Source organism: Macrobrachium nipponense, chromosome 22 (genome assembly GCF_015104395.2).
Source record: "Macrobrachium nipponense isolate FS-2020 chromosome 22, ASM1510439v2, whole genome shotgun sequence".
Classification (NCBI taxonomy): domain Eukaryota; kingdom Metazoa; phylum Arthropoda; class Malacostraca; order Decapoda; family Palaemonidae; genus Macrobrachium; species Macrobrachium nipponense.
The window spans coordinates 7,370,000-7,394,027 of NC_087213.1; the positions used below are offsets into that span (position 1 = coordinate 7,370,000).

General features: G+C 42.6%; 1 protein-coding gene across 1 annotated transcript in view; it reads left to right on the forward strand.

Annotated features, from left to right (window-relative positions):
* Positions 1-24,028, forward strand: part of LOC135198471 (DNA (cytosine-5)-methyltransferase 3A-like) — a gene marked incomplete in the record, with an annotated part of 337,711 nt that overhangs the window by 250,946 nt on the left and 62,737 nt on the right. The window contains 1 exon segment of the mRNA XM_064226041.1: positions 23,066-23,207. Coding sequence (XP_064082111.1) covers positions 23,066-23,207 — 142 coding nt within the window.

The following is a 24,028-nucleotide window of genomic DNA, read 5'->3' on the forward strand; positions in this document are numbered from 1 at the left end:
ATTTCGCGCACACGCTACAGGTAGGTCAGGTGATCCACCGCGCCGCCGCTGGTGGCAGGAAATAGGAACCCATTCCCGTTTTCCATCAGATTTTTTCTGTCGGCCATACTGGCAACATCATTGTTGGTATCTCCGGCTGGATTTCGTTTTTGGATACAATTGATCATCGTTTTGGACCCTTTGGTGACGTATTTGGATCGTTGTACTGGCATACGCTTTTGTGGATCGTTATTTGGATTTTGGCTTGGAATTTTCATCATGATGTCTGATTCTGGAAGTGTGGTGAGAATGTGTGTGAATGAAGGGTGCAAGGTGAGAATGCCGAAAGCTTCGGTTGATCCTCACACGTATGTAAAATATGCAGGAAGTATGAATGCTCGATGGATACCACTTTGTCATGAATGTGAGAGTTTGAGTGCTGAAGGGTGGAAGTCTCTAACTTCTTATTTAAGGAAATTAGAGAAAGACCGGTTAAGGTAGTCATCTTCCAAAACCAAGCCTAGCTCTCAATCTTCAAGTGGTTTGGTGAGTAATATTGTACCCTCCTCTAACATTATGAACGCTCCTTGTAATATTTCAGGTCTTCTCGAATGCAGATCCTACGGACTCTGCTTCGGAGATAGCAAGCCTTAAAGCTGCGCTTATGAAAATGGAGCGTAAAATGGCTGCCATAGAAGGTAAGCAAAGTAGTGCTGTGGAAAGTGATGTGAATTTCCCCAGTGAAGTGGAGGAGGCGTCTGATTGGCTTCACAACGCTCCCAGGCCTAGACCTCTTTCAAGCTCCCAAGCCCAGAGGAGAAGGAATGTCGAAAACCTTACGGAGGTTATGGAGGATCCCCACCAGTCAGACGTCTCTTCGGCAGAATCTGTAACGTCACAGACTGCCAGAGAACGCATTAGAAAAAAGCGTTCTACGTGAATGTTTTTCGTCATCGGAGAATTCCTCACCTAAAAGAGGATGGAGATCAGCGGATCGTTCTCGTCCCTTGAAGAGGATCTGGGAAGAATTGGGCATAAACTCGAGTCCGGAACGTTTTTCGGAGGACTCCCCGACAGAGATTAAGAAAGCAAAGGTTTTGGCTTCTCCCGATAAGTCGTGGGGAATGGAGAAAGAAGGCTCTCCTTCCTCTCGTTTAGACCAGAGAGAAGAAACGACGAAGATATTAAAGGATATGCAAGAGTCTATTGCTTCTCTAGTCGGGGTTCTTTCGAGAGATCCTCCAAGAAGAAAGGATGTTAATCTTCCTGTGAAGAAGTCAAAAAACCCTTACTATCAACCTCCAGAAAAAGAAGATTCTTCTTCGGATGAAGGGTCTATTTTTCACAGACCCGCGAGTTCGGGGCGCGAGGCGCCAGCCAGGCGTGAAGCGCCAGCCGAGCGCGAAGCGCCAGCCAGGCGCGGAGCGCCAGTCAGCCGCAAAGAACTAACACGTAAGCGCGAGGCGCCAATCAGGCGCGACGCGGCAACCAGGCCCTATCCGATATCGCAGGAGACGACTAGGCGCGAGAAGCTGGCCAGGCGCGAGGAGCCAGCCGCGCGTGAGAATTCCTACAAGCAGGAAGAGACAATCAGGCGCGAGGCACCATCCAGGAGCGTAGCGCCAGCCAGACGAGAAGCGCCAGCCAGGCACGAAGCGCCAGACTGCCGAGAAGCGCCAACCAGGCGAGAAGCGCCAGGCGGCCGCGAAGAGACATACAGGCGCGAAGCGCCAGCCAGACGCGACGCGATAGACGGCCGCGAAGCGCCAACCAGGAGGGCCCCCCCCGTGAAGCGCGAGGCCCAAGCGGCCCGCGCAAGAGGAGCCAGCGAGGCGCGAAGCGCTAGCCGAGCGTGAGGCGCCAACTGCGCGAGAAGATTCAAACCAAGCGCGAAGCACCAGTCAGGCGCAAGGCGCCAGCTGATCATGAAGAGCGGCAAGAGCGAGAAGTTATAAGGGGTAATAGAAGATCTTTTCATGTAATGTCTTCGGATAGCGAGTCTCCTACAAGTAGAAACCCTAATGCAAGGAAGCAACCTGGTACATCGAAGGTTACGGTTTTAACCTCCATGTCTCAGGATGTTTTGGTGGATAAGAAAAGGAGAACTTCTAGATCTGTCAGTCTCTCTCCTTCTAGGAGTATTTCTCCTATAGGGAATAGGTCTACGGACAAAGATTCTAATAAAAGAGCTCGCTCTCCTTCTAGGATGGAGTTGGATGAAGTGTCGGAGGAAGAAACCCCGAACAATGAGGGGGTATCTAACTACAAAGTGTTAGCTTTCTCTTCTCCTACAAGAATTTGGAGACTCTCTAAGCCCTGCAGCTCCTCCTTCCCCGAGATCTCTGTTCTCCCAGTACGAAGGTTCCTAAATCGCTTCGTATTTAAAAATGAAACCAGCCATATCAAATGAGACGGCTATTCAATCTTTAAATAATTGGATGAAGGTGAAGAAGGAAGCTCAGAAGACAGTTTTTGCACTCCTCCATGTAAGCTCGGAGGTAGGAGGGGAATATGGTACAGGACAGAGGAAGCGATGGGGCTTATGCTTCCATCTTCCGCGGAGGCGGATTTTTCAAGCTTGGTTGAAGCATCGAGAAGACATGCTTTGAATACAGCTAAAGCATATTGGAGCATGTCAGAATTGGATCAACACCTCAAGGGACTTTTCCATGTACTAGAAGTTTTTAACTTCTTGGATTGGTCCCTTGGAGTGCTGGCCAAGAAGGCAAATGAACCAGATGTTTTAGAACCTGAAGTTTTACATTGCATTTTATCCTGTATGGATAAGGCGGTTCAGGATGGTTCGGGAGAATTGTCATCTCTATTTGGAGCAGGAGTAGTGAAGAAGAGATCATTATTTGGTTCATTTCTAACCAAAGCGGTTTCTCCTTCACAAAGGTCAGCCCTGTTATACTCTCCTCTCTCGGATCACTTTTCCCTTCGCACTTGGTGAAGGAGATTTCAAAGTCGCTTGCTGAAAAGGCAACCCAAGACTTATTAGTACAATCCTCCAAGAAATCAAGACCAACAGTACCAGTAGCGAAGAAGACTACTCGTACTCCGGTAGTGCCCTTTCGGAGAGGTTCCACCTCTCGTCCTCCAACGAAAGGAAGACAGCAGAAAGCGAGGAAGGTCCTCCTTTAGATCTTTCAAGAAATCAAAGTAGCAGCGAGGTCCTCCAAACATCTGTAGGGGCCAGGCTCCTAAACTTCGTAGGGGCATGGAAGATAAGGAAAGCCGATCCTTGGACGCTAGCAGTCTTGGGAAAGGTTACATTATACCTTTTCAGGACAGACCACCTTGTCGAATTCCCCAAAGGAACTGTCGGCGAAGTACAAGGACCCTGTTCTGAGGGAGACACTTCTTCAGATGGTGATAGGAATGAAGGACAAAGAGGCAATAGAAGAGGTTCAGGATCCTTCCTCTCCGGGGTTTTACAACCGCCTGTTTTTAGTTCCAAAGGCATCCGGGGATGGAGGCCAGTCTTGGACGTGAGCATTCTGAACAAATATGTGGAAAAGAAAAAGTTCTCGATGGAGACTTCTGCCTCGTACTTTCAGCCCTGCGAAGAGGAGACTGGATGGTCTCTCTAGACCTGCAGGATGCATATTTCCACGTTCCTATTCACCCGTCATCAAAGAATATCTCAGGTTTGTGATTCAAGGGAAAAAGTCTACCAGTTCAGGGCCTTGTGCTTCGGCCTCTCCACGGCTCCACAGGTAGTTTACGTACCTGATGCGGAACGTAGCCAGATGGCTACACCTGGAAGGCATAAGCGTCTCTCTGTACCTAGACGATTGGCTGATAAGAGCAAAATCCCAGGAACAATGTTTGGAGGATCTGAAGAAAACATTAGAATTGACAAAGGAATTAGGACTTCTCGTGAATCTCGAGAAATCGCAGATAACCCCCAGTCAGGACTTAGTCTATTTGGGGATTCAGATGAATTCTCGGGATTTTCGGGTTTTTCCGTCCCAAGAAAGGATTCTTCGGGGGATTCAGAAAGTTACATCCTTCCTAAAGAAAGACAGGAGTTCAGCCAGGGAGTGGCTGAGCCTTCTAGGGACTCTTTCTTCCCTGGAACAATTTGTATCCCTAGGAAGACTTCATCTAAGGCCTCTACAATTCTTCCTAAAGAGATCTTGGACTTGGAAGAAGGGCCATCTGTCGGACACTTTTCCGGTAACATTAGAGGTGAAGAAACACCTAAAGTGGTGGCTGCTCCCACTCAAAGAGAACAAGGGAGTGTCCCTAGAGGTTCGGAACCCAAACCAAATCTTGTTCTCAGACGCTTCAGAAACGGGATGGGGAGCGACTCTAGGGGCAAGAGAAGTCTCTGGCAAATGGAAGAAAGAACAAAGAGATTGGCATATAAATGCCAAAGAACTATATGCAGTGTTTCTGGCATTAAAATTCTTCGAGTCAGAAGTAAGAAATCAAGTGATTCAAGTCAACGCAGACAACACCACGGCGTTGGCTTATATAAAAAAAACGGGGGGACGCACTCGTTTTCCCTATTCGAGATAACGAAGGATCTGTTGTCATGGATGGAGGAGAGGAATATTACCCTCCTGACCAGATTTGTGAAAGGGGAAAGAAATATCAGAGCAGACAGGCTCAGCAGGACAAAACAAGTTCTCCCCACGGAGTGGACTCTGCACGAGCAAGTCTGCCAAAGTCTGTGGAACCTGTGGGGAAGGCCGCAGATAGATTTGTTTGCGACGTTCCTGTCAAAGAGGATAGAGAACTTCTGCTCCTTAGTAGAAGACCGAGAGCGATAGCGGTGGATGCCATGCTACTGGAGTGGTCGGGACTCGACGCTTACGCTTTCCCTCCATTCAAGTTGCTAGGAGTAGTGATGAAGAAGTTCGTAGCATCAACAGGGACGAGATTAACACTCATACGCCCCGTTTTGGCCATCCCAAGATTGGTTCACAGAGGTACAGGAATGGACAGTAGACTACCCAAGATCTCTTCCAAACAGGTATAGATCTTCTCAGACAACCCCACTTCAAGAGGTTCCATCAAAACCTCCCCGCTCTCGCTCTGACTGCCTTTTCGACTATCGAAAGATTGGTCAGAGCGAGAGGCTTTTCAAGCAAGGCTTCGAAAGCAATTGCTAGAGCCCGGAGATCGTCACTATCCGGGTCTATCAATCGAAGTGGGATGTGTTTAGAAGATGGTGTAGGAAGAATAAGCTGTCCTCCTCCGATACCTCTGTGACCAATATAGCAGATTTTCTGTTATTCCTGAGAGAGGAATCCAATCTGTCCGTAGCTACAATAAAGGGATACCGAAGTATGCTCTCAGCGGTATTTAGAAATAGAGGCTTAAACTTGGCAGAGGATAGAGATTTGCACGATCTCATAAGATCGTTCGAGACGTCAAAATCTATATCCTCTACTCCGCCAAGTTGGAATCTGGATGTTGTGCTCAAATTCCTTACATCGGAAAAATTTTTAACCTCCCGACCGTGCCTCATTCAGGGATTGGACGAGAAAGTGTGTTTTTCTCATAGCCTTAGCAACGGCTAAGAGAATAAGTGAAATCCATGCCCTAGATTCTCGGGGGGTTTTAAAAAAGACGCAGCCATCTGTTCTTTCAAACTCTGTTTTGGCAAAGAATGAGAAACCCTTCGAAACCATGGCCAAGGAGTTTTGAGGTGAAAAGTCTTTCAAACTTAATGGGAGACGAAATTGAAAGAACTTTATGCCCGGTTAGAGCTCTTAGGTTCTATCTTAAAAAGAAAGAAGAGTTGAAGGCATGTAAACAAAGTCTATGGTGCGCAGTTCGGGACACGAAAAGACCAATGTCCAAGAATGCGCTAGCGTATTTTATTAGAAGTGTGATTATGGAAGCTCATAGCGATTGTGCAGAGGATTCCTTTAAATTATTACGAGTTAAAGCTCATGAGTAAGAGCAGTGGCAACATCATTATCATTCCAAAAGAATATGTCCATGAAGGACATTATTAATGCGACCTATTGGAGATGCAACTCGGTATTTGCATCCCACTATCTTAGAGATGTTAAAATTACCTACGACAAGTGCTTCTCTCTAGGTCCTTTTGTGTCTGCGGATACAGTGCTGGGACTGAGGACACATACCGATCCTTAAACTTTTATGAAAAAGTCTAATACTTCCATACCATACTGGTGGGATGGGCTCTAACTTTCTTACCTGACGGCTAGTTGTTGCACAGGCGGTCATTGGCCTTGTTTAGGTAAGGAACTTTGAGTTTATCTTACAGGATAGGCTTGGATAAAAACGGTGTCTTTGATTACGGAGATCTCCACTATTTGAGGCAGTTTTTTGTGTTACTATTGGTAAAAGTGCTTGGTGTCGCACAGGCGGCCATAGCCCTTGCTAGTGAGGAACTAGAAATGTGCCTTTTAAATGGCGTAGGATTAACAGACATTGTCTAAATTATTTTCGTACATGGACCTCTCCTTTTAAGACAGTATCAGGATTTTCTGCTGACAAGTGCTTGGGCTAGCACAGGCGGCTTTTGGTGCTTTTGACAGTATGAGAATGTGTATAGGTCTTACAAGCGAGGTAGTACAAATTGAAATTATATTTGTTTATTTTTATTTTTATTTATTTTTCATAAAGAATTAGGTGTAAAATATTGTGATTGAGTTTTTTGGTTGTTTGCAAGGAGTCCGGGGATGACTTCTTGCAATCTTAGATACAACATTTGGTTAGGTTAGGTGATCAGGATCGGGATTGTGCTCCTTAGAAAAAAGGTTCTTGTCATATAAGTGGATTGAAACCCTTGACATAGCCCTTTATAGGATCGGCCAAGTAAGTGGATAAGACCCTTTGGCAGACCTACAAGAACTCTTAGCAATAGATCAATATCTCGCTGAGGCTCTTGAGACTAAGCAGACTCCTGGGCATTAACCATGAAGTCTTCAGTCTAAACAGGTAGGAACCAAGGTTTTATGTTATTAATACCTACAACGATTGTTGTTTTTGTTTTTCCTGTTAAATCAGTTATTAGCTGTCTTTACCCTCCTCCGATGGTGTGAATCAGCTATGTATATATCTGACAGGTAAGATGAATGTATAAAAATGATATTGTTATGATACAATAAAGTTTTATACATACTTACCTGGCAGATATATACAATTAAATTACCCACCCAGCCTCCCCTCAGGAGACAGATGGTGTAGAAAAAATCTGATGGAAAACGGGAATGGGTTCCTATTCCTGCCACCCAGCGGCGGCGCGGTGGATCACCTGACCTACCTGTAGCGTGTGCGCGAAATTCGAAATTCTGTCGGCGCGACGGAGTCAATAGCTATGTATATATCTGCCAGGTAAGTATGTATAAAACTTTATTGTATCATAACAATATCATGCTTTTATGTTGAAAATGTGTATGAAAATGTATTACGTATAGGGTATTTTTATTTTATGTGCATAAATATGATACAGAGGCAGCTTTTGAAACTGCCCTCTACGTTATCAGAGATGTTTTTTTCATGTTCGTTCTCATCGCCGCTGCCTGCTGCTCTTCCGACTTCCAATAATATAGTTAAAATTGTGCAGATTTAGCGATCGATGTGTCAATTTTATAAATGTTCATGCTTGTATGTTTACAATGTGTATGAAAATATATTACATATAGGGTATTTTTGTTTTTGTACATAAATATGATACAAATCACGGGAGCTTTTGTAAGTGCCCTCCGTGTATATCAGAGGATATTTTTTCATGTTCGTTCCTGTCCGCTGTTGTTTCAAAAAATGTATTAAAAAGACTTCATGTGGTTATATTTGATTAATTTGGGAGCTGATTATAACTCATTTTGTTAATGAAACTTCAGCTTTTTGTTATAAGCTTTCATGCTTTTATGTTTAAAATGTGTATGAAAAATGTATTACAGTATTTTTATTTTTTTTTGTACGTAAATATGATACATTGGCACTGTGCATTTCTATTTGAAGTCTTTGTAATAGCCCTTCACATGATGAAGACAATAGGTTATTCAGTCGCCTCCGAATGATAATATTTTAATTTATATAATTGAATCACTTTTTATAGCAATTATATTTACAATTGTTGCATAAATTGATTTTAAAAGACAAAACTCGCATATACATTCAATTTTGCAACACTGCAATTTGTTTGTTTTTTCCATGGGATAGAAGTACAAAATATAACTGTGCAACTCGGTCGATTTTTTGCCATGTACGGGAGCAAAAAATTGAGGTACGACTGTACAAGCTCAAAATGCTGCTGGTACGTAGATGGCATAGTGACGAAAATTCAGGTAAGCACAGAAGAAAAGTAAATATGCATCATTTCCATAAATCTTTTAAAAAGTTATACATTACGTCACTGTATCCAATAATATTGTAGGTATTCTCGTATTATTTTATTATAAAATACTACGGTAAATCTAAGCCAGTATTCCATGGAGCGGCCAATGTTTTGGTTTGGAAATCAGCTGATGGCGAATACGAGTTTGTTTCGCCATATTTAACAAAATTCTGAGTGAATTTTCTTGCTTTTAGTTAACATAAACGAATATCTAAATGCTTGACTTATATGAGACAAGGTTAAAGGCAGTCCCCGGGTTACAATGGGTTCGGCTTACAACATTCCGAGGTTAAGGCGCTTTTCAGTTATATTCATCAGAAATTATTTCCAGGGTTATGACGCTTACAAACGCTCATCTGGCACAAGTAATATGACACCAAACATGCAAAATAGCAGGAACTAGGGGCAGAGCAGTGGGTGGTGATGTTCTCAGGATCGGGTATTTGATCCCGTTCGAGGTAACCCCGCCCCTGACAGATCAACCATTACCCCACGTCACTTATGCCCACAAATCTCAGAAGGCCAACTAGTTCTGCAGGACGAAGTGAAGAAGATGATGGAAAAAGGAGCTGTGCAACAAGTATGCAGTCCGACAAAAGGCTTCTACAGCAGGATTTTCCTGGTACCCAAAGCCAACGGGGAGTGGAGGACAGTAATAGACCTGTCAACGCTGAATCTGTTTATAAGGAAAACCAGTTTCAAGATGGAAACTCCGAAAACGGTTCTACAAGCAGTCAGAATCGGAGACTTTATGCTGACAGTCGATCTAAAGGACGCATACTTTCAGATACCAGTCCATCAGTCTTCAAGGAAATTTCTCCGCTTCAGTCTTGCAGGGAAAGCTTTCAAATTCAAGGTCCTGTGCTTCGGATTGACAACGTCTCCTCAGGGTTTTACAAGAGTGTTCACCCTTGTGTCGGCGTGGGCGCATGCTCAGGGGATCAGGCTAATAAGATATCTGGACGATTGGCTGGTGATAGCAAAGTCCAGGGAGAAATACTCAGGGATAGGGCGGCCCTCCTGCAGCTTTGTCACAGCCTAGGTATTGTGGTGAATCAGGAGAAGTCGCAGTTGGATCCAAGTCAACGTTTGGAATATCTGGGAATGGTGATAGACACAACACAAGCCAAAGTATTCCCGACAGACCAAAGAGTAGAGAAATGCAAACAAGTGGTGAATGCCTTTCTGGGAAAGCAGACACAGCCACAAGACAGTGGCAGGTGGTGCTGGGAATCCTAACCTCCCTGGAGAAGCTAGTACCACAAGGAAGGCTACACCTTCGGTCCCTACAATGGAGGATGAAGGAGTTTTGGTCACCAACAGTAGATCACCCGTACGAGCAAATTCCCTTGTCGGCAGAAGTGAGGAAAAGACTTGCTGTGGTGGGTGAACGACGACAATCTGACAGTGGGTGTCCCCTTCAACAATCCTCCCCAGACCTCTTGCTGTTCTCGGATGCGTCACAGAAGGCTGGGGAGCCCATATGGAGGAGTTGATGGTGTCAGCAAAATGGAGTTGCAAGGACAGAGAACTCCATATAAATGTGCTGGAGTTGAAAGCAGCTTTTCTGGCTCTACAGGAATTCAGGGAGAGAGTAAAGGGACACTCAGTGGTATTGATGTCAGACACCACCACAGTAGTAGCTTATATAAACAAGCAAGGAGGCCTAGTTTCTCGGCAGTTACATGTGATGACAGTTCAACTTCACCAGTGGGTATAGAGAATCTGGTAGACATCAAGGCCAGGTATATTCCGGGAAAAAGAAACATAGTGGCCGACAAGTTGAGCCGCAGGGATCAGATTCTGGGAACGGAGTGATCCCTACACCAACAGGTAGTGGACAGGATGCTCATGTTGTGGGAAGGACCGATCATAGACCTATTCGCAACCAGGTACAACAAAAGTTGGAAGTGTATTGTTCAGTAGTCCCAGACACAGACGCAGAGGCAGTAGCAGAAGATGCGCTACAACACCCCTGGGACAATCTGGACGTGTACGCATTTCCTCCATTTTGTCTAATCCGTCAGGTTCTGAACAGGGTAAAGCGGTCTCAGAACCTCAAAATGAAACCTGTAAGCCCCGTTATGGCCGAAAGCAGAGTGGTTTCCAGACATACTGAAACTCCTAGTAGATGTGCCAAGAGAGTTACCTCCATGGAGCAACCTTCTGTGTCAGCCGCACGTGGAGAGGTACCACCAGTCGGTGACAGTCCCTATCGCTTCACGGGTGGAGACTGTCAAGTATCTCCTCTGAGCGCGAGGGTTTTCGCAGAAAGCAGCAACTCAGATGGCAGGTAATATCAGAAAATCATCTGCGACAGTATACCAAGGAAAGTGGTCAGCATACTGTGATTGGTGTCGTAGAGGGAACGTGTCTCCACTCGGTACCACTATTCAGCAGTTAGCAGACTTTCTGATATATCTCAGAACAGAAAAACATATGTCTGTATCTGCAGTGAAGGGGTACAGGGCGGCTCTAGCCTCAGTCTTACGAATGAAAGGAGTGGACATATCGTCTTCATGGGAGTTGGCCATGCTGATGAGGAGCTTTGAACAGTCATGCCCACCAAAGGAGCTAAAAGCCCCAGATTGGGATCTGACCAAGGTACTGAGTAGTCTGACAAAACCCCCTACGAACCACTAAGGCAGTCCACGGATAGGAGCCTGACCCTGAAGACAGTCTTCTTATTGGCCCTGGCTTCAACCAAAAGGGTGGGGGAGCTACATGGCCTCTCATATCTCATAAAGCACTCGAGAGGTTGGAGATCAATGGTATGTGAGTTTGTCCCAGAATTCGTGGCCAAGACCCAAAATCCAACAATAGTAGACGGCAGATTCGACTCCTTTACCATACCTTCCTTGGCAGACTTTGTAGACAACGACAAAAGCTGAGATGCTCCTGTGCCCCGTCAGGGCACTAAGGGAGTACTTAAAGAGAACAAGGCACCTCAGGCCGGGGTGCCGGAGGTTGTTCGTAAGTACAGGACGGAACAAGAAGGAAGTGTCCAAGAATACAATATCGTTTTGGCTAAGGGAGACGATCAGAGATGCTTATACGGCAGAAGACAGAGGGTCAGATAGCCAGGTGGGAGCTAGAGCTCATGACATCAGGGGCGTGAGTGCTTCCCTGGCATTTAAGAAGAACATGTCTGTGGATAAAATTCTGAAAGCTGGTGTGTGGAAACGCCAAACAACTTTCACCTCATTTTATTTGAAAGATGTTGCCCATAGATCCTTGGACACCTTTTCCTTGGGTCCAGTAGTGGCGGCCCAACAAGTGATATAGTTCATCCAGTGCCCCTGGCGGGTCAGTTTGCGTCTAGTCTAAGATGAAGGTATGAAAGTAGAATGAATGGGATGACTGGTCTTTTTTTCTTTACTACTTTCTTCCTACTCCTTTAACTACGGGCAATATGAAGGAGAGTACCGTCATGTGCTGGAACGGACTAGATGCAGGTGAGGTGGTCAGCCATACTGTGAAGCTATCTTAGCTGATGATATATCTTTTCAGTAGCAACACACCCCTCTGGATAATAGGGGAAACAGGAGGGGTGAAGGTGGTGATCCAGTTGCAAGGGACAAGAGTAAACAGTAAAATGGTATCTACACCCAGTGGGAGAAAACCAATAGATCCGCTTATATCTTTGGTCCTAGGTTCATTGTCCATTCTCTTAGAATTTCCCTATATATTCGGAAATGGATAAGGTGGCAAACTCCCAGTCAGTTGTAGAGACTTACCTCCCTCCAATAGTAAGTCTATCCTAATGTTAAGACCGAAGGTTTGTTTCGTGTATGAACAAATACCAAATTTGTAACTAATTTGTATTTTTCATAACTAACAAACCTGAGGTCTTAACAGTTAAAGGCCCACCTCGAACCACCCCTCTAGCAGTCTAAACTGGGTTAGAAATATAACTGGTGGGTCACAGGTAGCCGTGGGCATTCTGGGTATACAAGCCCATGACCTGGTATAGATGCCATTAGTCCCTGGATCTCACAAGTGTAATTTTAATTCTACCGGTTTCCAGCTTGGCGCTAGTAAATCTTAATGTTAAGACCTCAGGTTTGTTAGTTATGAAAAATACAAATTAGTTACAAATTTGGGGTATTTGAAGGGTTTTTGATGAAAAATGCGATAAGAATGCAGTTTACATAGTTTTTAATGCACCCAAAGCATTAAAAGTAAGGTTTTTTTAGGATTTTTTTACAATGTTCTGGCGTACAACGATTTTCTGCTTACAACACGTCTCAAGAACGGAACCCCTGTCGTAGCCCAGTGACTGCCTGTATTTTTCCTTATACGACCTGTTTTTAGGAGGAAATATTACTTGAATATGTCTCGTTGTGATTGTGAACTAATTTTTTTTTCATTAACAGAATACGTTGGCGGCATGTTTATTGAGTAAAACAATATGTGATTCCTTTCGCAATTTCTTTATATCATTGTAATATGAACTTTGCGTTATTTATCTTTTATCAGCGTGAAACCAACAGTAAAATGTGTTCTTTGAAGCACAGTAGTTTTGATTAAAATTATTTTATCTCAATTTTATCTACATTTTGTTTGATGGCATATGTTCACTGGAGTTTCATCCGTTGTTCCCAATGCACGATAATGGTCATTAGCAGCTTGAACAATTTTCTCAGATTTAGCTATAACTAGGTTCACATTTAACAGTATATTTCCCTATTGATCTTTAATCTGTATTGATCTTTGATCTATAGTGAATAAAGTTATTACAGTAAGATATCTCAGTCCTATTCTACAGAACGTCATTTATAACTACGGTAATAGTGTACTATAGTACGATGATTGACATACAAGGTAAACAGATGTTATCCAATTCGGTTGTACTTAGAAAAAAGCTGTTTCTCATTTGGTTGTTCATGGCTGTACATGTTTACGCAACAATTATAACGTTAAAACCATACTTTCATCATTCTCTTTTGCTGTTTTTGAACTGATGTAACTAGAAGATGGGGTAAAGTTAGGCTATTGTAATTTGGTCTTATAAAATCGGATTATCGTAAGACAAATTATCGTAACTTGAACACTACAGCTACCTGTACACTGTATAAAATAACCTTATCATATCTTTGTATACTCTAGACGCCCAAAGGATTAAAGAAGGTAAGCAGCAGCCGTAGACTTTAAAATTGCTTAGCGTCGAAAATCACTTAGCGTCGGCAGCCAGGAACAGAACCCCTGCCGCTAACCGAGGTCTGCCTTTAATGTATAACCTTTTTAAAGATTCATGGAAAAGATGCATATTTACTTTTTCTTCATTGCTTATCTTAATTTTCATCACTACGCCATCTACACAGCAATGGCATCTTGAGCTTGTACCTCTATTTTTTGCTTGCATAACAAAGCAAATAATCGACCGAGTGCCGACTCGTACCTCGGAAAACTCGTATATTAATTCACTCGTAAGTCAAGCTTTCACTGTATATATTTTTTTTTGTTGCATTTCTTTCCATGTTTGTTACCCACGCTTTTATTTTTGTAGACATGATTAATTGTAAGAACATCCTGGAGTCTCCAAAAATTTTTTTTACCCTTTTAGTGCATTTTAATAAAAGCATGGTTAAATTTTTATATATATATATAAAGTATGAATACCACCACTATAGAAAAACCATGGATGGTGTAAATAATTTTACTGTATTTTGTGTATACTTTACTCTTATGTACACAGCTGTATTGCACACCTACTTATGGATACTGAGCACAAAATTTCTTTTGTTGTTGCAGCACTACTCTGTCTTGTCAGTATGCTTGTTTATTCAAAGTACTTGTGCATATAACTCCCTGATTTTACACCTGGTTCAAAAGCATAGGGAACTGCTAGAAAAGTAGTTTTGCGGGAAATAGATGTACAGGCGGCCCTCGGTTAGCGGCAGGGGCTCCGTTCCTGGGCGCCGACGCTAAGCGATTTTCAAGCTTACGGCCACTGCACACCTTCTTTCGAAACTCTAGACCAGTCAAGGTGCCGTAATCGCGCAATGGCGCAATAAGTAAAATTATATTTATGCAGTATAGTACTATAGAATTTACTGTACTGTACATTGTAGCATTATAAATACTGTAAAGTGAAAAGAGCATAGCTTTAATCCTTTGGGTGTCTAGAGTATGTAAAGATATAATAAGGTTTATACAGTGTACAGGTAGCTGTAGTGTTCAAGTTACGATAATTCGTTTTACGATAGTCCAATTTTATGAGAGACCAAATTACAATAGCCTAACTTTAACCCATCTTCTAGTTACATAAGTTCAATAACAGCAAAAGAGAATGATGAAAGTATGGTTTGTTCATGAAACTTACCTGACAGATATATATATAGCTGTATTCTCCGAAGTCCGACAGAATTTCAAAATTCGTGGCACACGCAGTGGGCGGCCAGGTGGTAGTACCCATTCCCGCCGCTGGGAGGCGGATATCAGGAACTATTCCCCTTTTCTATTCATATTTTTTTCTGTCGCCGGTCGGTAAACAACTGTTTACAGACCTTCGCCTAGGATTTTGAAACTTCATTAGCCGCTTAAGTATCCTAATTATTCTTTCGATTATTGACTTGGATTTGTGGCTAGGCATACGCTATCATAGTTTAAATTTTTTCATTGCATATGTAGTCTGAAGCTAGTTAGCCTAGTTTCAGACTTTGTTGTCTGCATGGGGTAAGGTGAGGCTACCGGAACTTTCGGTAGACCACTCGCTTGTATATATGACGTTTACATGTTTTCTTTGCATAAAATCAATGTAATTAGTGTAATGTGTGACTGATTACGGAAGAAGTAGGATTCATGTACGCATTTTAGAGCGTGTTAGAATCAGGGGTTTTCCTCCACAGTAAACAGAAGTTAGAATAATGAACCTTCTAACGTCCTGTAGTATTTATTTTGCCTAACCCTGTGGTATGGCTTACGGGCCTAGAAGAAGTGTCTGCTAGAGGATTACATCAAGTAATCTTAGACTAAAGTGCTCGCTCTCCAATCAGTGTTGTGAAGTGTAGTGCCCCTTGTGTTGTGGAGGGGGCGTCAGATCGGCCCCATAATGCCTCTAGGCCTGGACCTCTGTCGGACTCCCAGGACTCAGGGAGAGGGCATGTCGAAAGCCGCAAGAGGGTTACGGGGGCTCCCCACCGATCTGGCGTCCCTTCGGCAGGACCTGTTGACGATTCCCAGGCTGCTAAAGATCGTGCACGTGCACGAATCTTGAAGAATTGCTTCTCGTCCTCCGAGGCGTCCTCCCCGCGCAAGGGTTGGAGCTCTCGGAAGGACTCGCGCCCTCTAAGAAGCTTTAGAGAAGAGGACGCTTCACGTCCTCTCTCTCGTCAGGAGGGAACGTCAGATCGGCCCCATAACGCCTCTAGGCCTAGACCTCTGTCGGACTTCCCAGGAAAACCAGGGAGAGGGCATGTCAAAAGCCGAAGGAGGGTTACGGGTTTTTCACGCTGATCTGGCTTCCTTTCGGCAGGTCCTGTTGCCGCAACCCAGGCTGCCGAAGATCGAGCACGTGCACGAATCTTGAAGGATTGCTTCTCGTCCTCCCCACACAGGGGTTGGAGCTCTCGGAAGGACTCGCTCCCCCTTATGAAGCTTTAGAGAAGAGGACGCTTCACGTCCTCTCTCTCGTCACGAGAGGATGAAAGAGTCCTGTGCCCTGTCAGGGCTCTCAAATTTTATTTACATAAACGAAGGAAGTAAGAGGTCCTTCGGGTAATTTATGGTGCTCAGGAAGAGACCACATTTACCCTTTTCGAAGAATGCACTGGCTCTTTTCCTAAGGGACATATTAAGGAGGCTCATTCATCTTGCCAGAAGAGTGATTTAAGCCTCCTGCGAGTGAACGCTCATGAATTAGAGCTGTTTCAACCTCGCTAGCATTCCAAAAGAATATGGTAATCAAGGACATTCTTGATTCCACCTTTTGGAGGAGCAACTCAGTATTCGTCTCCTCTCCTCATGGCGCTCCGTATACGTTATGTAACGTTCGCTTTACTTCGAAAAAGCAAGCTGATAAGTTTGACGTCCGGCAAGCTGCTTTGCACAGTCAAACAACTTATGTCTCTGGTTCGGCATAAGAAGGGCAATTTAGACGTGAGCAAGCTTTGGAGGTGCTCGACGTCCTATAAGTAGAGACATTCTCCAGGACGCTCGGCAAGCACCTTGCGAGGGTGTCTTTCGGACGCTCGGTGTTCCTTTGCTGAGTGCGTTTCTGGAGATGTTCTTTTGCATTACTATGACGCAAGTTGTCGCACAGGCGGCCACTGTCTTTGTAAGAAGGTATGAAGGTCTTTAAGGCCCGTCTTGAAGACGAAAGCCGTACGTCTTCCTTTAGTGTTCACACACTTCAGGAGCAGCGTGCGGCTCTCCATGGAGACTCGCATGAGGACGTCCCTTGAAAATATTCAACGTCATCCGCAAAACGCGGTTCGTCATAACATTGAGATGTTGGCAAGGTCGTTCGCCAGGACGCCTCTTGGCGGGCCTTGCATGCTTCAGGGCGCTCAACGAGATCCTCTCTGAAATGTTGTGCAGAAGACTTGGTGTTCTCTGCTCAGACACGCTCGCAGCTAAGCAGGGACGTTTTTTGAGGGCCGCTCAGCAGGACGCTTTTGAGGACGCTCAGCAGGACGCTTATGAGGACGCTTTTGTGGACATTCGCCAGGACGCTTCGGTGGAAGCTCGGCAGGACGCTTTGCGAGAGAAAAGACTTTGTAGACGGCGTCTTATTTGCTGTTCAGGACGTTTCTTAGGACGCTTGAACGCTTTCTAAACCGCTCGTCAAGAGGAGGTTTTTTCAGGACTCTCCACAGGACATTCCTTTTCAGAAATTTTTAAAGAAGGATTCGGAGTTAGCGGAGAGACATACCCGAATTTTTTCTTCGATCCCTCTTGCCTCTTCATCGATTTCTCTGAGAATCGGGAAGATTATATACTCGGATTCCTGGGTGACTTTCGGTCATGTTAAAGGGTTTTCCCCTATTAGCAAAGTGCCAATTGTTTTGTCAAGTAAGGACGTTTTCCCCATTGTCAAGATACTAAACGTTTTGTCATTTAAGTGGGGGACCCCTCATAAATGGGGTAGTTCTCATTGACAGATTTTAACGTTTTTATCGTTAAGCGGATAAACTCATTAACAAATTTCGGAAGAGCTCTCATTCATTTTCAGAGGCTCATCCGGGGAGTAAGAAAAGACTTGTAGACTAGATCCAGGAAGTCTTATGTCCAATATCATAAGAACATGAACGGTCCTTTTCGATCCTCGGTTCTCACTTGATGATCTCTATTTGAATATTACTCTTCTTCCTTGGCAAAGAGTCAAGGAGTTCTTTAAAAAAAGTCTCATTCATTAGAACGTGGACAGTCGTTTTCCTTTCTTTCTCTCTTCCTCGTCGAGGAAAGGTGTAGTAGAGAATTTGATGTTCAAATTACTACAATACTTACGTAGTTTATCTTTGCGTCATTTTGCTAACGCATGGGTCAAATCATATACGCATATCGTATTTACCTCTGCAGATAGAAGCCGAAAGAACTGTTGTTCTAATGTATTTATTTGACACTCCCTTCAACCTTCCAAGAGTTTTCGGAGTAAGAACAACTCTTCAGGTATTGTTACGACAACACCAACTCAGCTTCTGTATTTAGCGAATTCTGTTTCGTTTAAATATGCCTGCTTGAGAGTTTCCTTTTGCTCAATAATATCATATCTATTCCTTTGTAAAGGGAGTAGCTGGCAACTCAGGCAGATAGTGCGAGACGATGAATGAACAAGGCTGCTGTTACTGTGATCTACGCAGTACCGGCTAGCTCTGTGACATGCGCGGTTGGTTACGTCTCTCTCCCCTGCGGGAATGGCTGACTAAGCCGTCTCTCTGCCCTACAATCATGGATTTTAGCCTCGGGTTGAGGAAATTTCTAGTAATCATGAATGAACATGCCTTCCGTTTACTTAGAAAATCAACAAGATATCTCTTATACCTGTTCAGTGCGGTTTACCGCACAGTAAACAGAATTCTGTACGAGTCTAACCGCGGCATAGCACTATAATAATGCTCTCCTGCTTATGCAAAGCGCAGCCTTATTTAGGGAAGGAAGCAGGCTGAGTGAGGGAATGGATGAGTTTGCTGGGGACCATTTCCTCGCTGGAGAAGCTTGTTTTCCCTGAATAAACAGCAATTCAGACCTCTACAGTTTTTCCTCACGGAGAAATTGGAATAACATAAAAAATCTAGTAATAATTCTAATTTTCTCTCAACGGCTTGAGGATCACCTCGGGTGATAGCGAGAGGGTGCCAGACATCCGAACAGAGGAACAGATGTCCTGTTACATTGTCTGAAAGAATTGGAAGCCAATTTGGTTGGCTCTCCAGTTCCTCGAAGGGTGAGTTTTGATCGAGTGGTCCAAATCATCTCGGATAATTTCTCAGCTCTCTCATAGCTCAAGAAGAGAGAGTTGGTTATGGGCTTGGGCACGGAACGTAACGATCCTCAAGAGGTTCGTTAAACTAGTGCACGTCCGTGCGGGTCTTCTCGATCGAAGGCAACAACTACTGACGTCTGAGTAATCCTCACTTAGAAGTATGTCGAAAGTTGAGGAGAGACTGAGGGCGTCCTTTCGTTAAGTTTTTCGTAATATTGAAGACGAAGGAGCTTCTTCTTAAGTTGTTTCCTTATTCATGATCCTAGAGGATTAGCATTAGTCGCCACCATGTTGGCCTTTAAGAGGTTGGATTCACAGAGGTCATGTAATTCAGAGAGAATTGTCCAAAGACCCTTCCCGAGAGAATCGTGTAATCTAACATCGTCACTTAGTGAAGTATCTAATATCTCTCCTCTCTGAGTCTGAAGGCGTTCAGACTATCGAGAAGCGATAAGATCTTCAAGATTAATGGCAGTCTCTTGGCCAAGGCAAAGCAGTGCTGCCTATTTTCAGTGTTCAATCGGAGGGGGCCGTTTCTGGAGATAGTGAAGGGAAAATGACTGTTCCTCCACCTCGACCTCTGTGAATTTCCTTATGGTTCTATCTTTCCGTCTGAAGTATGAGATAAGCTAGAAGTCCTAACTATTGTAGAATATGCAAATATGTTGTTGACGGCCTCTAGGCTCAGAGATTCGGTTCTGTCAAACAACAAAGCTTCACGATCTTTGAGGTCTGTGGAGATCTTGAAATTCTCTCTGGATCGAAGGTTCCGGCATGGAACTTAGACGTAGTCTGAGTTTCTGATGCCAAAGCATTTCGAACCTATCCTTTCTGCGAACTTAATACACGTGACCAGAAAGGCTACCATTCTAACCGCTCTAGCCCACGGCAAGAGGGTTAGTGAGGTTTTAGCCATCATCAGAGGTTTTGGCTTTAAAGGACATAATGCGGTCTGTCCTCTAAGCCTTCCGTTCTTGATAAGAACGAAAACCTGTCTAACCCTTGACCCGAAGGCTTGGAGACCAAGGGTATGGCACAAATTATTGGGCAAGGCCATTAGAGAGTCCTGTGCCCTGTCGGGTCTCTCAAGTTTTATCTTGATAAAACTATAGAAAGTCGAGGTCAACGGGACAATCTGCGGTGTTCCGTAAAAAGACCAGACTGGTTCATGTCCAAGTACACCCTGGCATTATAGCCAAGGAGTTCTTTTAAGAGGTCTCATTCATTATGTTTGCATAAAGATTTGAGATTTTTCTTAATATGAATGCGCAAGAGGTGAGGGCGCGGCCTCGGAAGCATTTCAACAGAGCATGACACTCAGTAACATCCTGAGTGTCACGCTTTAGCGAAGCAACTCTGTGTTCGCTTCACACTCCTGACGGGATGTGAAGACGACATTTGAGATCTGTTAGTCGCTAGGACCATCATATCCGTAGATATATTATTGGGGGCAGGAAGCAACACGAATCCTATCCTATAGAAAAGGGATAGTGTGCTTTTAACTTTGAAGGGTTGGTCGCTTGAGGCGCGTTCCTTTTCTTTAGCCTAGAAGTTATGGAACTAACTTTGATAGGTTAGGTCAGGTGGTGGTTTTAGCTTCGTTGCCCTCAGAAGTATGGTCATATGGTCTAGTCACATTGTGGTCACGCCCCGTTGACAGATCATCTAGAGCGCACCAGCATTACAGGTCTCTACCTCGCTGGCAACTCTAGTAACGCAGAAGCAGACTTTGGTGACAGTAATCACGAAGTCGGCTATGCTAACAGGTGAGGAACCAAGATGTATATCATCTACTTAATTTAGTTTCCTAAAAATCCTATTCTGTCTCTTCCCACCATCCGAAGGTGGGATTCAGCTATATATATATCTGTCAGGTAAGTTTCATGAACAAAATGTTATTGTTATAATACAATTAAGTTTGTTCATACTTACCTGGCAGATATATATAATTAAAGTGCCCACCCACCTCCCCTCAGGAGACAGTGGCACTGATAAATATGAATAGAAAATGGGAATGGTTCCTGATATCCGCCTCCCAGCGGCGGGAATGGGTACTACCACCTGGCCGCCCACTACGTGTGCCGCGAATTTTGAAATTCTGTCGGACTTCGGAGAATACAGCTATATATATATCTGCCAGGTAAGTATGAACAAACTTAATTGTATTATAACAATAACATTTTTAACGTTATACTCATTTCGTGAACATGTACAGCCATGAATAACCGAACGAGAAACGAATTTTTTTTTTTTCTTTTCTAAGTACAACCGAATTGGATAACATCCGTTTGGCTTATATTTCAATCATCGTACTATGGTACACTATTACCGTGGTTGTTATAAATGACGTTATGTAGAATAGAACTAAGATATCTTAATGTAATAACTTTATTCGCTATAGATCAAAGATCAATCGGGAAATATACTGGTAAATTTAAACCTAGTTATAACTGAAGCTGAGAAAACAGATCAGGCTGCTAATGACTATTATTGTACATCGGCAAAAAGGATAAAACTCCGGTAAACATATGCCATCAAACACAATTGTAGATAAAATTGAGATAAAATCATTTTAATCAAAACTACTGTGCTCGAAAGAACAAATTTTACTGTTGGTTTCACGCCAATGTAAGATAAATAACATAAAGTTCATATTACGATGATATAAAGGAGAATTGCGAACGGAATCACGTAATTTTTTTTACGCAATAAACATGCCGCCAACGTAATCTGTTAACGAAAAAAAAGTTGTTCACATTCACAACGAGACATATTCAATTCATATTTCCACCTAAAAACATGTTGTATAAGGAAAAATAACCTTGTCTCATAATAATCAAGTATCTAGATATTCGTATATGCTAACTAGAAGCAAGAGAATTCGCTCAGAATTGCGTTCGTTAATTATGGCGAAACAAACTTGTATTCGCAATCAGCTGATTTCAAACCACAACATTGGCCGCTCCGCAGAGTATTGGCTTAGATTTCCAGTAGTATTTTATAATACAATAATATGAGAATACGTACATACAATATTATTGGATACAGTGAAGTAATGTATAACTTTTTAAAGGATTTATGGGAAAGATGCATAATTAATAAAATAACACCATGCATTTTTTCGGAACAGTGGCGAACAAGAACGAACATGAAAGAATATCCCCTGATAATGTGGAGCGTAGTTACAAAGGCTGCCTTAATTTGTATCATATTTATGTACAAAAATAAAAATACCCTATACGTAATATATTTTCATACACAATTTAAACATAAAAGCACAAACATTTTTAAAAATCGACACATCGATCGCTAAATTTGCACTCTTTTTAACTCAATATTTTCGGAAGAGCAGCAGACGGCGGCTTACAAGAATGAACATGAAAAAAACATTGTATATTTTTTTATCAACAATAAGGGTCAGTTTCAAAATGCCTTTCTATCACATTTCTGCACAGAAATAAAAATACCCCATTTGTAATATTTCCATAGTACACATTTTAAACAAATGCATGACATTTCTAAAATCGACACATTGATCGCTAATTTGCACTTTTTTTAACAATATTTTTGGAAGAGCGGCATGTGGCGGCTCACAAGAAAGAACATGAAAAAACATTGCCTTTGATAATGTGAAGGGCAGTTTCAAAAGCTGCCTTTTTATCATATTTCTGTACAGAAATAAAAATACCCTATACGTAATACATTTTTATACGCATTTTAAACATATAAGCATGAACATTTATAAATCTACACATCCATAGCTAAATTTGCACTTATGTAACTCGATATTTTCGGCATAGAATAGCGTCAGAGGCATATATTTTACCCTAATACTTATGTAATAACTCTCCATAAAATTTGTTAATATAATTTGCATAACCTTTATGGTCTGAACAGCATTTCTACAAATGTATGAACTCGTTAGACAACGGCCCTACTGGCGCTGTTAACTGAAAATTGTGCCGTAAAAATACCTTATTTTATTAATGAATATTTTTGACGACAGCCGTAAAACCGATTTGCCGCTGAGCGATTGCGCCGTTAACCGTGGGCCGCCTGTAATTGCATGGTGAAGAAAAATTCATACAGATAAATCATGATAATTTACTACTGTTTAGTGAATTGATATGGTAGTCATTGGAATTTTAATTGTTCTCCCACAATTTCTCTCAGAACTGCCAAACTGGCTGTTGTCAGAATCTGTGGAGAAACTGTATGTACAGTGTGGAAATTGACTTATACCTTTGTATGTCTTTTGTAGTTAAGAATCAAAAAGTAAAATAAAAGTTACTCTTAAGCTATAAATAAATTGTCACCATTATACTTTTCAGATCCTACTGGCACTGGCATACTGTTTTTTCACTACTTCAGAGTATTGAAGACTATTCTTCTTCATAATAAGGGTACACACTTGTTCTGGTTATTTGAGAATGTAACTCACATGCCAAGAGAATTTAAATTTCAAATTAGTACGTAAGTAATGCAAAATTTTAATTTGAGTTGGAGTTTTATAAGGATTTCTGTATACATTGATTATTACTTTTGAATTTTATTTTCAAATGGACTCGTGTGGATAAGCAGATGTTATAGAAAGCGATTATATGCATAAGTATTCTTCTTTCACCATGCTTACTATATACAGGTTGCTAATGGGAATGTAGAATCTATCTCTCTCTCTCTCTCTCTCTCTCTCTCTCTCTTACTGTAACAGGTAAAATTTATTACAGGAAAAATTTTTATATAGTGTCAAGGACTTCTTTCTTTGTTGATAGAATCAACACAACTTTTAGTTGTGACTTTTACTGAGAACAAGGTGCTTGCTTTTTGTAGAATGAGTTGGACTAATTTCTTTCATCAGAAGTATAGAAAGACACTCTAACAACACCAATGGTGTCCTATAGTACAGTAGAGTCCTGGACCTTGACGCTAATCCATTCCAGGAGATTCGAAATTCGATTTTTTGAAGATCTGATTCCATTTTTCCATAAGAAATAACTGAAAATGGATTAATCCATTCTTGACCAACCAGTTATTACCCTATCCTTGCCTTTTTATACAATACAGTACGTGTAAATTACAATTAAATAAGTTCAGAGTTAGCTAAATATCATATTGAATGTCTATTTATACTTTTAAATGTAATATACAGTATAAAAGAAAACTGGCCTACGTCCAACTGATTGTTGACCGAGCACCATAGGCTAGGCTAGGTAACTACGTAAAAGCAAGTGAATGTCAGAGGTGAAACTCAAACGTGTACACCACTTGGGGTTTGTGCTTGCACTGAATCGTGG